A 14,043-nucleotide genomic window follows, 5' to 3' on the forward strand; every position below is an offset into this window, starting at 1 on the left:
GTCCATGGAAAAGAATGAAGGAGAAGACAACAGCACTGACAGAGCGGTCAGAATTATAATGTGACTGTTCTAATCAAGAAGAACCAGATCTAGTTCGATCCAGACCCAAGGATTTCATGAAAAACAGCTGAAACCACAGAGACAGTAGAGGACAACAGGTCAGAGAATAAAGAACACACAGACATGAACATAGAAACATATAGAGAATGCATAAATTATTAGGATGTTTCTCAAATGAACACTATGTCACAGTAAATTTCAAATTAGGACTTTTTATATCCAGACTATTTATTTACGCTTCACAAGTTTTTGAAAAGAAGAAACTTGTAAAATTGAAATGAATTTTTAAATATTTTTTAGGGAAAGCATACATGTCAGATTAATAAAAACTAGATGGATAACCAAGTTTTTCTATCGTGCATTTTCATCCCTGAGTGATGATAATGTAATAATGATAATGATAAAACAGGATAGTAATTATGACCAGATACTGGCTGATGACAGATACACGTAACAACTAAATAGGTTTTATTTACTTAAATCACTGAGCCAAGGGACCACCCCATCCTGCCTTGTCTGCCCAAGTGTTAATTGACTTTAGAACCATATGAAGCTGTTTTCACCCAGACAGCCCTGGTGTCTGCAACACAGACTTGATTTTTATTTTGTTTCATTTATTTAACCTAATCATGCTCTGTGGAAGTCTCATCTGACAAAACAAAGAAACAAACAGATGTTTCTTCCAAAGAGTTATAGAAGGTGCGACTGAATTCAGTGTACATACAGTATATAGTTTTGTTCTTTCTTGATTTTTTTATTGTATTATATGTTTGTTTTAACCTTAGATTATCTGACGTAAAATAAGATAAATCTTTCTAATGAGATGCTTTGAACAAATGTTTGAATGACCACACTCAGTATACAATATTGCCTGTCAGTATAACTGCTGACCCCGCACACGCTGCACACAAAATGTTTAAACTCCTCCCCTCTTGCAGAGGTCACAGAGCCATAGCCACCAGAACCACCAGACATAGAGTCAGCTTCTTCCCCCAGGCTGTGTCTGAGCTAGGCTCTACAGGATACACACAACAATGACTCAGTGCAATTTAACAATATACTGTATTTGCAATAACCACTTTCAAACCACTTGTGAATGTCACATAGCAAGCCACAGTTTTTTATTGTTTATTATTTGTTTTTAAAACTATATTTAAAATTGTATATAATTGTGTTTTTTCTGTGAGGGAAAAAGATGGAGTCAGACCACATACAATTTCTTAGTTGTCCTGTGCAAACTTGGCCATTAAAGCTGATTCTGATTCTGATTTTTGTTCTTGTACCTTTTAACATTCGGTTATTTGCTGACTTGTTTTTTTGCTGTAACCAACAATTTTCATTTTCTATTCATATCTTTGTGAAATCAGGTTTTGATGAAGGGTGAACCCGTACACATGCCAACATCTCTTTTCTTTTTAGGACAACTGACTCATGGGTTGAATCCATGTATCAAAAGGGAGGAGGTCTAAATATTTGTGATTTTTAGAGTTTTTGTTTAGTAAAGTGGTTTTGAGAATGATAGGGTTTGTTTCTAGATGACAATCAAAACTGGATTAAAAATATATTCAAATCAAAATAAATTTGTGACAAATGACACAAATGCAAGTTTACAGTCAAAATAAAAAAAGAATCTCTAAAACACCAGAAACTATTTAACAGCTATAACCTTTAAAGCTAAACTTTGAGAAGGTGAATGATTAGATCCTTCAAAATGATTGGTTTTAAACTAAACATTAGTCTGTTGTTTATAAATGTTCATTTTATTCAAATTCATTAAAAATGCATCGGCTACTGTTGTCTTTACTTTAAACATTTTTTTAATTTGTTGATAACTCAGCTAGTTTTAAAGAATTTATAGTAGCAGTAATTCACGCTAAGAAACTGGTTTTCTATTTTTCTAACTCTAACAATAACATCCAACTAATGTTGCGAGTCAGCTTCCGGGCCACCAGAGGGCACTCTGGCTCACGTGGCATTAAGGCCCTCTTGGCTGGTTCTTTGTTTTTTAATTTCCTGTCGTGTCATGTCCGTTTATTAGGTTAATTAGAGTCACCTGTTTTAGTAAGTATTGAAGTTTCTGGTTTGGGTACAGTCTTTGTTGGTTTGTTATTCCTATCCCTTGTTGTTTATAGGTGTTACATGGAGGTTGTTGTTTGACGTTGTTTCTGTCTTGTGGTCCAGTCCTGTCCCTGATCAAGGTTTGTCCAGTCTTTGTGTTGTCCTTGTGTTTGGTGCATTGCATGTTACATGTCGTTGTGTCATTGTGCTCTCTGTCCAGGTTCGTGTGTTCGTTCGGAGTGTGTTAGGTTTTGTTGTTTGCATGTTCTATGTTCTTAGTAGGGTCATTTAGTTTCCTGTTCGGCAGTAATCTTTTGTTACTCAGTGATTTGTATGTGTTAGTTTACATTCCTATTTCTGCCCTAGCCTGCATACGCCGTGACCTTAGTGTGTATTGTCCTTTCTGTATGTTTTAATTATTAAACCATTTATTGTCAGTCCTGTCTGTGGGTCGTTGCATTTGGGTCTTCCCTCCCAGTTGTAGGCCTTTGTAGCCTGTTTCCCACTCATAGTGAGTGTGTTTTAGAAAATAGTTCCAGTCCAGTTTGACCCTTGCGTGTAACAACTAACTTTTATCAGCATTAGCTGCTTCTGCGTTTTGTCATTGATTTATGTACAGGGTGTAACAGTTCTCAGCAATTTTTTTACAGTTTTATACTTTAACTCTCTCCCTCTCCCTGCTTTGAGGGATTCTCTGCCTCAAAGCAGGAGCTGACCTGACCTACTGTTTGGACTACAAAAACAGATCAACATACAACAACAAAGAAGGACAACAGAGATGGAATAAGGAGAAGAGCAACATCGGTGACTTTGACACTAAGACAACATTTGGTGTCAAAAAAGGAAGTATGTGGTGAATTTGTGTTGTTACATTAAACATTAATTCACTGATTCACATTAAACCTGAACCATGTCTCCTCTCCCCTCTGACTCAGACTCTCTGCTGTGTTTGTTGCTTTTGAAGTCCAGAGGCCTTACTTTTGATCCAAACGAGGTGCTTGAATATTTTGGTTCTGGTGGACGAGCTGCTCCCTGTCTGGCGCAAGGAGGACAAGAGGATGTTTGTTGTCCCCTCTGTCATGCCAGCACACATCTAAAAGGGGATAGACCTTCCCCTGGACCTCCAGCTTAAAGCTGTAAATGAAGCCCAGTTCATCAGGACTGTCACTGTTATAGAAGGTCAGGACTCCACCCTCGTAGTCCAGGAACAATCCGATGTGGCGGGGAGGCACAGGCAGTGGCAGGACCACCTTGGGTGAAGCAAATGCTTCATACACTCCATCCCTTAGTCCTATCAGCCAGGCTCCACTATCTGGGTTCTTCACCAGTTTGACCTTTCGATTGGTTGTTCCTTTAATCAGACCGAGGCGCCATCTGGGTTTGTTACCCACCTCCACCTGGACCAGAGGAAAAACAGAGGCAGTGATATAGACTCTGTAAAGTCCTGTCGCCCCTGCATCCCTCTGGGTGAGGCTTCATTCCTGGCATACCTTTAGTACACTACTGCAGAATGTGGTTGGGTGATGGTGACAGTCTGGTGTATAGTGCACACTAAAATCAATAAACATTTTTAGCCGGACTTGTTGTAAAAGCATCTACTTAAACCAGCACACTCGGAAAGGCGTTATGATGGTGATCTTTTATTTTGACAGTGATTTTCTGTTTCTTGCTTTTAAGCGTCATTGTTTACTCATTGCTGAGGCTGTTCTCTGCTTTAAAGGCTGCCTACCGGCCTACGTTCAGCCATTCTGGTGGGTCATCTCTGGAACCCCTTGCTCATTGTCTGAGTCACGTGTTGTCTTGGGTTTTGAATCTTGGTGTTTTTTCTTTTTTTCCATTTTCTAGGGATTGGCTTCCACTGACAATGTTAATTAATTTTTATTCTGTTTTTCCCTGGGACATTTTTGGTTTCTTCTTAATTAGTATTAGAGCTCAGTTTATTGTTTTAACTTTTTCTGTGGATGTTTGTTGATTTTCTTTCCACAACACAATGCTTAATTTTTTTGTTCTTGTTGGGTCTTTGGTTATTTTCTGACCCTTTTGTGTCTGTCCAAATCAGATGGTTCTTGTGTCCATCACATCCACATTCCCGGACCATGTAGTGCGCCCAACACATTGAGAACCACTGTGCGGAGGTTTCTGTGATCTCTTATTGCAGCATTCTCTTAGCATCAGACAATGGTCTAGTTTATGTCCTTGTCCTGTTAGATCTTAGTGCTGCATTTGAGACAATTGATCATAACATTCTATTACAGACACTAGAACATAGAATCGGGATCAAAGGAACAGCATTGGGATGGTTTAAATCCTATTTGTTGAACAGATTCCAGTTTGTTCATGTTAATGATGAATTCTCCACATGCACAAGGATTAGCTATGGAGTACCACAGGGTTCTTTGCTTGGTCCAATTCTGTTTAGCCTATACATATCTCCTCTAGGTGAGATTATTAGGAAGCATTCTATAAATTTTCATTGTTACGCAGATGATACTCAGCTATATATGTCATTGAAACCTAATGAAACAGATCAACTAGTCAAAATTCAGGGTTGTTTAAAAGACATCAAATCCTGTCCCAAAACTTCCTTCAACTAAATTCAGATAAAACTTAAATTCTTATTGTTGAGCCTAAAAATCTGAGAGAGACACTATTGAGTCAGATAGCCACCGTGGATGGCATAACATTAGCTTCAGATTCTACTGTGAGGAACCTTGGTGTCATCTTTGACCAGGATCTTTCTTTTACATCATACATTAAACAAATCTCCAGAACCGCCTACTTTCATCTTAGAAATATAGCTAAAATCAGAAGCATCCTCTCCCAGAGTGATGCACAGAAACTGATCCATGCATTTGTTACCTCTAGGCTGGACTACTGTAACTCCTTACTCATAGGATGTCCTAACAGCTCCTTAAAAAGCCTACAGCTTATTCAAAATGCTGCAGCCAGAGTTCTGACAGGACTTAGAAAGAGAGATCACATTTCTCCTACATTAGCTTCTCTGCACTGGCTGCCTGTAAAATGTAAGATAGAATTTAAAATTCTCCTACTCACCTACAAAGTACTCTATGATTAAGCTCCTTCTTATCTTAAAGACCTCATAGTTCCTTATGCTCCCAGCAAAACGCTTCGTTCTCAGAGCGCTGGGCTACTTGTGGTTCCTAGAGTCTTTAAATGTAGAATGGGAGGCAGAGTTTTTAACTACTAAGCTCCTCTCCTCTGGAACCAGCTGACACACTCTCCACCAGATTAGGCTTAAAACCTTCCTTTTTGATAAAGCTTATAGTTAGAGATGGTTCAGGTCACTGGCAATGATTGTTAGTCACAGGAACCATCTCTTAGTTAAGCTGCAATAGACATAGACTGCTGGGGGACTTAATTTAGCTCCTCTGTTTCCTTCTACCTCTTCTGTCCAAAAATCTCCCATCATTGTTCTATGTTCAACTAACCTTGTCTCTTTCTCTCCAGTAGTTGTCCTTCTCCCCCGCTCGCTCTCTCTCTTTCTCTCCCACTCTGTCCTCACCTACAGGTATGATTGGACTCAAAGTTTGGTGTCTGTGATGGGGCAGCTGCGGATCCAACCATCCTGCCTCTATCCAGTCTCTGGTCCAACCATCCTGCCTGTGCTCTGTTGTTGCTTGTTGTTGTTGCTGTGCTTTTCTCTCTCTCTCTCTCTCTCTCTCTCTCTCTCTCCCCTCACCCCAACCGGTCGAGGCAGATGGCCGCCCACATCCAGCCTGGTTCTGCTGGAGGTTTCTTTCTTGTTCGAGAGGGAGTTTTTCCTCTCCACTGTTGCTGTCAAATTAAATGCCTGCTGTATGTGGGATTTGTTGGGTTTAGTTGTGTAAGGTCTTAAACCTTACTTTGTAAAGTGCCTTGAGATAACTTTGTTGTGATTTGGCGCTATATAAATAAAATTTAATTAATTTGAATTGAATTGAATTGAGTTGAATTCTATGTTTATTAGAAACATGTAGTTTCTAAGTATGACTTCAGGAACAGATTTGTTATAAATTTCCCAGCCTATAAATTTAAAACCCTTTTGTCTTAGTGTTTCAGTGTTCTCTTTACCCCACTGGGAGTTTTTTTGCGTTCACTTTGCTCGTGTGCTGATACGGATCATAAGCTACCTCTAGCTTTGATTTAGATTTTGTCTCTGGTATTTACTGTTCTCTAATTTCTTGCACACCTTTTTGTAACCTTGCCTATAGGGTTAATCTGCGTCTGCATGGGTTATCTGTGAGCTTACCTCCCAGTAGTGTTTCCCAGATGAAAAACCTCGATTGGCCAGAACACAGTAACTGAAGGTGAACCTCTCTGGGTTATCGGGCTGCCTCCGCAGCAGGGCCCCGCAGACAACCATCATGTCCCCGTGAAGTAGCTCTAAGATTGGGTGAGCCGTCTGAGAATCCAGCTTCAGCATTTCTGGTGCTGAGCAAGACATTATTCTCATTATCATTAATTACTGTACAGTGTGACCACCAGGCCGAGGCAAGCTCAGTCTCAGGGTTGTGTGTACAGTACCTGGCAAGACTTTGCGGTGCAATCTTTTCCACACTGACAGTTTGATGTTGTTGTAGTTGAAACCTGGGCTGAAGTTAACAGAGCTAAAGATTCTGTCCTCCTGCTGCTCCACTTCCCGAATTTGTTTGAACCTGAGCACAGTTAATATGAATGATTCCAGATTTTTAATCATTAATCAACTGAGCAATAGTTTGAAACATTTGTTACCTTGGAGCAATTGAACCATATTTCTGTAAGCACAGAAAAAAAAACAGATGGATATTTCAGGTGTTTGATCAGCAATTTAAATTTTTATTTAGTATTTGTTGGGACATTTGAATAAATGCCCCTGGAGAATTCATCACCGACTTACAGTGATCAAATTGGGAATCAGTACCGTGATAAAGTCTAGGTGTCCTTCGTTGCTTAGGTCCTGCAGGGTCTTGTAAGCGTCTTGCAGTCTGTTCAAGTTTTGGTTTAACTGGTCTGTTTGGTTTTGAAGGGAGGAAATGAGGGCAGCAGCTGATGTCTCCACCTGCTGCATGAATCCAGTCTCTTCCACTTCCAGGCAGCGTCGCAGGTCACCAAACTCCTTCCTCACCACCCACTTTAGTACATCAGACTCATTCTTATTAGATGAAAGTCAGTAGGTGCAATTATTAGACACATGCTCATGGAACCTGGATTTACTAATTTAGCTTTAGGAAAATACAGAATCGTGGGCTCACTGTGATCCTTGATTTGTTGTAGGCTAATTTACAGATGTGATCCTCCAATTTCTGCTTGTGCTGCTGAAACTCCGTCATCAGACAGGAAATGTCCTCCTGAGAAAAAGCAAATCTAATTATTTATATAGAGTGATGCGCATCAGACAACAGTGACTCACAATCTGTAATGAAGCTATGTTTAGGTATTTCAGTTTTGTTTACTTCAGTTTATGTATTGAGGGCAAATGTCAATTGAATGTACTCAGGATGTGTGGTCATCTGCCTTGACCGCCACAACCTGGCCTCAAAACACTTATCTCATTATTCTGACTTAACTACAAGGGACATATTGGCGGTAGAGTGGTCACCTGCCAGACATGGCCGGTGCAACTCCTACTATCACCAGTGAATCCGGTTCAGCTGTGCTGCAGCTCTGCTGTCAGTGTGTGTGAATATTAATAAATTATGTGCAATATAAAAATGTGTGATATAATATAAAAATACCTCCCTTCCACGGGGAAGGGAGGATTTCATCAGGATTCATATTTGTTGGCTTTGGACTCACATCCCACTAATGTTCGTACTCTCTGGAATGCTTGTTTTGAGTTTATATTAGAGAACTTATGTTCCAGTCTCTCCTCCATATTGTAGTTTTGCCTTGAATACCTTGTTTTTCCCTGCAAAAAATCTGACAAATTTGTTATAATACTACATAGTTATTGTTATTAGTTAAAAGATGCATTTCATGCTTGAACTTACTACAAAATCTATGGCAAACAGAGCCCCTAGTTAGAGTAATTCTAGTTTTAATATTCTATTCTGACTCTCTCTCCCAGCAAAACGCTTCGTCTCTCTTTCTATCCTCCATATACTGGTGTCTGACTAAACAAAACTAAGGTAAAGTAGGTAACCCAAGGTCAAGCTACACCAGATAATGGTCATTGCATAAACAATAATTCCTCTTGACCTTAATATTGTTGGGTTTCATATCTGGGTCTTGTAGAAGTTTGCTTAATGACGACTGAATGTTCTCAGTTAAATTTTAACTGATCTGATAGTCAGTGCTTCGGTTTTTAGCTGTACGGCAAATTCAGCGCTGCATTAGCAGATTATTATAAACCTGTTTAATCATCAATAACCAACTTTTCTTATGCAACTTTTTACAGGTATATTTTTATGTTGTGTACCTTCATACGTCCATAGACAGATCCCACAGGTGTGATTTTGTGTCCGCGATGAGCACCAATGCTGCCACAGAGGCCACAGATCACCATCCCCTCATCTTCGCAGTAAAGACTTAGTGGGTTTTGGTGCTGAGGACACGTCTCCAGTTGAGCTCTACCTGAAACACTCACTTCCTCTCAGAATAAACAGGAAAATATGATGTAGATGATTTATAATAATCTTATCCTTTTACATGTGACTGATGTCTGGTCAGTTTACCTGCAGAGCCTCAATAATTCGAGCCAGACTAACGTTAGGAGAAGGACTTTCTCCATCCACTGCACAGCGACACACAGGACACTGCAGCTGGCCGAGAACATCCACCATCATGGAGCGAACACAACATCTGTACAGGTGAGGATAGTGTTGGTGAGGACAGGTTAGAACAGTGATAAGTTGTTAGTTTATGTGGGTCTATATCACCTGCAATAGGAGTGTCCACACTGTAACATCAGGGGTTCATTGAAGACATCCAGACAGACAGGACACTTAAGCTGCTCCTCCAGACTCTGTCGACGCTCCATAATAATACCAAAACCAGAACTACTGCGACCAAGACCACCTGATTAGAACTAGGACCAGTAATCAGTAGAACACAACATAATTTAAGTAGTTTGATCTGCAGCGTCTTGGCGTTTGTGTTTTTTCCGACTCTATTTAAAGGTGAGGTTGTATTTGGTCTTTGATTTGATTGGTTGAATAGGCCGAGTGGGTGGATTCGACAGCTGATGTGTTTGAAACTGCAGCTGATAAGACAACTTCTTAAGATAAAATGATTACCTTCAAGAAAAAAACATCATTCCTGTTGATTGTTTACTGGTAATGTTTTATCCGACACTTGTGAAACTAACAACTTAGTAACTTACTAAACTAAACTAACAATTTACTAACTTAACACCACAAAAAATGAAACTAAAATCATCAGTGAACATGTCTAACTCATACTCATAAACTGGCTTAATCAAAACAGTTCCCCTGTTGTGCGTGTAACCAACACAGTTTTGATTAGTTATACAAAAAAATGTCATCACTTTTACTGTTTTGATTTCATAAGATTTAATAGGAGCTGAGATAGGCTCCAGTACCCCCACAACCCTGCATGGGAACAAGCGGTAGAAGATGGATGGATTGATTATAGGTGGTGCAGGGGAACAGGGACTGGGTTCGATTCCTGGGGGCTTCCAGGTCTCTTCTGCATGTGTTTTCAGTTACTTACTTACTTTTAGTATGTGCTGTTTATTTTCCTATTGTTCAAAGTTTTTGCCCATAATATAACCCCTGTCAACAGTCAATGCTTTTTGGTTCTGATTGGCACAACACACCTGACTCAAGTAATAGGCTGTTGGGAGATGTATTGACAAAAAAAGGCACCTGGGGACCAGGTTTATTTATAATAATAATAATACACTGGAAGATACTGTACAAACAGAACAAACAAAGTAAATACAAATGTCAACAAATAGGTTCTCATTTGGCTTTAGAGGGTGGAGATGGTCCATGCTCCAGAAGGCTCTGCTCCTTGTGGTGCTGTGGCAAGCGAGGGAACCTCCCTTCCTGTCCTTTTGATAGTGAAATGAAACTAGCTACACAAAACATTTACATATGATCATATGCATAACAGGCAGCACATTTTCCGCTGATGGTGTCTTACTGTAACATAACACGCTACTCAGTTTCCCCACCAGGCGGCGCTGTGTCCAACAGTGACGCTATTTAGGAGGCGTCAGCTGACAAAACAGGAAGCGAGTGTAGAGGCTCTCTCTTCCCGTGGTCCGCAGCGTTTTAAAAAAGGAGAAAACCAGGGCATTTAATTTTGAAAGGTTAAGCGCGAAGGTAAGAGGTGATAAAATGAGCTAACCGACGAACCCCCCGTTAACAGGCGAATAAGATGCTCAAGTACGGACAGTATGTAAATAAACAGCCAAAAAGATGGAGGTCGTCAGGGAACGTCACCGTGTTAACGGAAGAGTGGCGCGCAGAGTTGTGGCTCTAAATTGAATAATTTGTCGTGTTAAACAAGAATGAACTGAACCACATGGCGATGAACTGAAAACATGAATGACGTTTTGGTGCCGAGTCCAGAATTCAAAGTTAACTGTCTTAGGTCAGACCTCACGTCGTTCACCTTTTAAAATAGTACTTCAGTGTTTTTTACATTAAATTGGTCGATACATGATTGGAGTCTGTTACAGGAAGGATCCAGGACTCTGTTCCCATGTTTGTTATATGAACGAGAACTGACGAGACCCATTGATTACTTTACTGAAAAATGTACAGAATCGAGGATCAGGATCGGTCTTTTAATTACAGTTTTCTATTGATTGATTGTTATTGGACAGATGGCAAAGTTTATGGATTACTTAGTGTAGTATTGATTATTGATTACAGGATGGAGAATGATGAACTTCCGGCAGAGGATGGGTTGGTTAAGCGTGGCTCTCTTCCTGCTGATCAGTGCCATGGCAACATACTATGTGTTTGAAGTTCCAGCATTCAGTTTGGAGCATGTGCAGAGAGGCATTCCAACCTCCTCCCCTCCATCCCCTACCTGGACTAATCTGCCTTCTCTTCCTGTGTGGATGTGGGTATCTGTCTTTTTGCTACCCTACCTGCAGTTTTTCCTTTTCTTGTTTTCCTGCACAAGGGCAGACCCCCAAGCTGTTGGCTACTGCATACTTCCTGTCTGTATCTTCCTGTTCTGGAACCGCCGCAAACCAACCAATCACAGGGTGGCATCTGTGATCGACACCTAGTGAAGAGCAGCCATAGACCAGGACGTAAAACCTGGTGATGCCACTTCAAGTGTGCCTTTAACAACTGAACAACTCTGAATTTTAAGCTCGGTCTTCTACCCTGATTGGACCATCATGACTTTCAATCAGCAAGCCTAGACTTTGGTAATATGAATTTAGAGAAACATGGGCTTTTTAACTGAAAGATTAACTGTTGTGGTGCTTACCTTTAGTGTAATACCTGACAGGTTTCAGCAAATCACAGAGTATCCTTTGTGGTACTCTTTGACACAGTGTGGTTTCCATGACAATTTTATTATTGGGTCAATAAAAGGATTAAAACAGGCTTATTGTTTAATTTTTACTCTCAAATATTTACTCTTATACTATCAGCGTTCTCCAGAATGGAGTCAAACATCTTTCACCCCACCTGCTTGACCTGTATGATGCCACATTAAGGGTAAGACTATTGAGACCAGTCATCAAAGTATACCAGGACTAATCTCCGGATGACATCATCGGTCATCATCGGTCCTCGTTCCGGGCTGGAAAACTGATGTGTTTCTGAAAAATTAAATTCTGGACTTTTTGGCAGGAGGTAGATGTTCTGGCGTTTGAAGACACTCCTCTTCTTTATCACTGTCCTCTTCCTCACCTGCAGGAATAACAGCAGCGGGTCAAATACTAAAACTCACATTTTGGTGCTGTGTTGTTTAATTTGTATATAACAATGGTGTGCAGACAGTGGCTTTTACACTGCCCAGTAGTGATGGGCAGATGAAGCATTGAAGCCTTTAATCCAAAAGGTTCACTCCAGCGCAAAGCTTCTTGAAGCTTCATTTGCTCTAGTAGGACATCTACTGGACGCAACAATATCAGTTGGCATGAATTCGAAGCGTGTGGCATTTTGCAGAAAGACTAAATTAAACTCAGCAAAATAAATAAATATACAAAACATGTATGTTGTATGTTATACTGTGTATACAAGTATACACACACACACAGTCATCATTTCAGCCCCGCCCCTAAATGAAGCAAGCCTCGGTACGCACATCACAGAAACACCGCCTCCTCTATTCGGCACACGCTTCGTGGCCTCGATACGGAATGTCACATTACTACTACCCAGTACTAATGCTATATATGTAATAAATATTAGTTATTAACTAACACAATCAGTTAAAAAGGAGCAAGTTGTTTTTTTCCAATTTCAAAATGTGTGTTGTTGCACTACTTGGAATATGAATTAATATTTTTTTGTTTTTATTTAATTTATCCTTTAATTAACCTGGAAAAATCCCAATGAGTTTGAAAAAACGCTTTCACAAGGGAGTCCTGGTCAAGATAGGCAGAAGTACAAAACACGGTTAGACATTTTACATAAAATCATCATCATCCATTTTCTACCGCTTATTCCCATGCGGGGTCGCAGGTGGTCTCTCATACACACACACACACACACGCACACACACACACCTCTACGGGCAATTCGGAGTGACCGAGTGACTGTGAGAAAGGTACTGAATGGGCAAAAGCTGTTTTACCTGTTTTTCCAGTATGGGCATAAGAACTTAAATCTGTTAATATAATCAAAAAGAGCTCTTTGGACTTAAAATGACACAGAAATAAGCTTATTGTCAAAAGATATTGGCATGAATCACTTTTTGGCAACGTGAAGACAGCATCTTACTGGTTGTACTGGTCTTTGACAGGTACCGACAGTGTTCAAGTGAGCTGGATGCTCATTAAATGTCTTGATATGAACAAAAAGAGCTCCAATGACTTAAAATGACACAGAAATAAGCTTCTTGTTAAAAGATATTTACATGAATCACTTTTTGGCAACATGGAAAGAGCTTCTTAGTGGTTGTACTGGTCTCAGACAGTTACAGACAGCGGTCAAGTGAGCTGGATGCTCATTAAACCTGTAAATATAACCAAGAAGAGTTTGATAAAGATAAAAATGAGGCAGAAATAAGCTTCTTAACAAACTGTTGGAGAAAATATATTTTCATCTATTATTCATCTCATTTATTATATTCATCTAATCATTTATATGTATCATTTACCTTTTTTACATTTTCCATTTATGGTTTGCATTTGCTGTGCCTTATAACCCCATTGACAGGTGCACAGACTTCTAACCACAAGTTTTCAAGTATTGTCAAATACGAAGAACAATTTTGTCACATTTGCCATTTGCTCTGTGCTCCTACGCAGGCGTAGGGGTTCAAAACCACAAGAGGGGTTGGAGGAGTACTGCTATGCCTAATGTGTGTGTTTCTGCATGTTCAGCAATGATGTGATGATGGAGGCGTGTACAAGCTTCAATAAAATGTTGTGCTTTGGGGAAGTTCGTTGGAGTTGGTTGGTCTCTGAGTGAAGCGCTTACAACGCTAAGATCTCAGGCGAACTCCCCTTGGCCAAGTAAAATCTGGTTGGCTGTAATCACTTTTTGGCAACGTAAACACAGCATATTACTGGTTTAACTGGTCTCAGACAGGTGTAGAAAGTGATAAGATGTACTTGGATGCTCATTGAATCTATTATTATAATCCAGCAGAGCTCCATGAACTTAAAATAAGGGAGAAAGAAGCTTTTAGTAAACAGATATTGGCTTTAATCACTTTATGGCAACATAAAACCAGCATGCTACTGGTTCTACTGGTCTTGGTGTATTACATCTGTAAATATAACAAAGCAGAGCTCAGTGTATTTAAATACGACATAATTAAGCTTCTGACCAAAAGCTTTTGGCT

The 14,043-nt window shown here is 39.9% G+C and overlaps 2 protein-coding genes across 2 annotated transcripts; one reads left to right on the forward strand and one right to left on the reverse strand.

Annotated features, from left to right (window-relative positions):
• Positions 1 to 1,103: 1,103 nt before the first annotated feature.
• Positions 1,104 to 10,283, reverse strand: LOC114849409 (E3 ubiquitin-protein ligase TRIM50-like). The gene is made up of 9 exons (XM_029140834.3): positions 8,976 to 10,283; positions 8,772 to 8,898; positions 8,516 to 8,686; positions 7,350 to 7,445; positions 7,019 to 7,249; positions 6,850 to 6,872; positions 6,643 to 6,773; positions 6,368 to 6,549; positions 1,104 to 3,515 (listed from the first exon to the last, which is right to left on the reverse strand). Exons 1-9 carry the CDS (start codon positions 9,074 to 9,076, stop codon positions 3,093 to 3,095), a joined length of 1,485 nt encoding a protein of 494 aa, XP_028996667.1. The 5' UTR covers positions 9,077 to 10,283; the 3' UTR covers positions 1,104 to 3,092.
• A 665-nt stretch (positions 10,284 to 10,948) lies between these two features.
• On the forward strand, positions 10,949 to 11,629 carry tmem251 (transmembrane protein 251). The gene has a single exon (XM_029140847.2). It carries the CDS (start codon positions 10,949 to 10,951, stop codon positions 11,303 to 11,305), a length of 357 nt encoding a protein of 118 aa, XP_028996680.1. The 3' UTR covers positions 11,306 to 11,629.
• The last annotated feature ends 2,414 nt before the right edge of the window (positions 11,630 to 14,043 follow it).

The sequence above is a fragment of the Betta splendens genome, chromosome 24 (assembly GCF_900634795.4).
Source record: "Betta splendens chromosome 24, fBetSpl5.4, whole genome shotgun sequence".
Taxonomy (NCBI): Eukaryota; Metazoa; Chordata; class Actinopteri; order Anabantiformes; family Osphronemidae; genus Betta; species Betta splendens.

Excerpts from the sequence above, each read along its gene's own strand:
- LOC114849409 (XM_029140834.3), bottom strand. The coding sequence starts at position 9,076 with ATGGAGCGTCGACAGAGTCTGGAGGAGCAGCTTAAGTGTCCTGTCTGT. Across the intron at positions 8,687-8,771 it reads GAATTATTGAGGCTCTGCAG|GAAGTGAGTGTTTCAGGTAG; the intron begins GTAAACTGACCA and ends TTATTCTGAGAG. Across the intron at positions 6,774-6,849 it reads TATGGTTCAATTGCTCCAAG|GTTCAAACAAATTCGGGAAG; the intron begins GTAACAAATGTT and ends AACTGTGCTCAG.
- tmem251 (XM_029140847.2), top strand. The coding sequence starts at position 10,949 with ATGATGAACTTCCGGCAGAGGATGGGTTGGTTAAGCGTGGCTCTCTTC.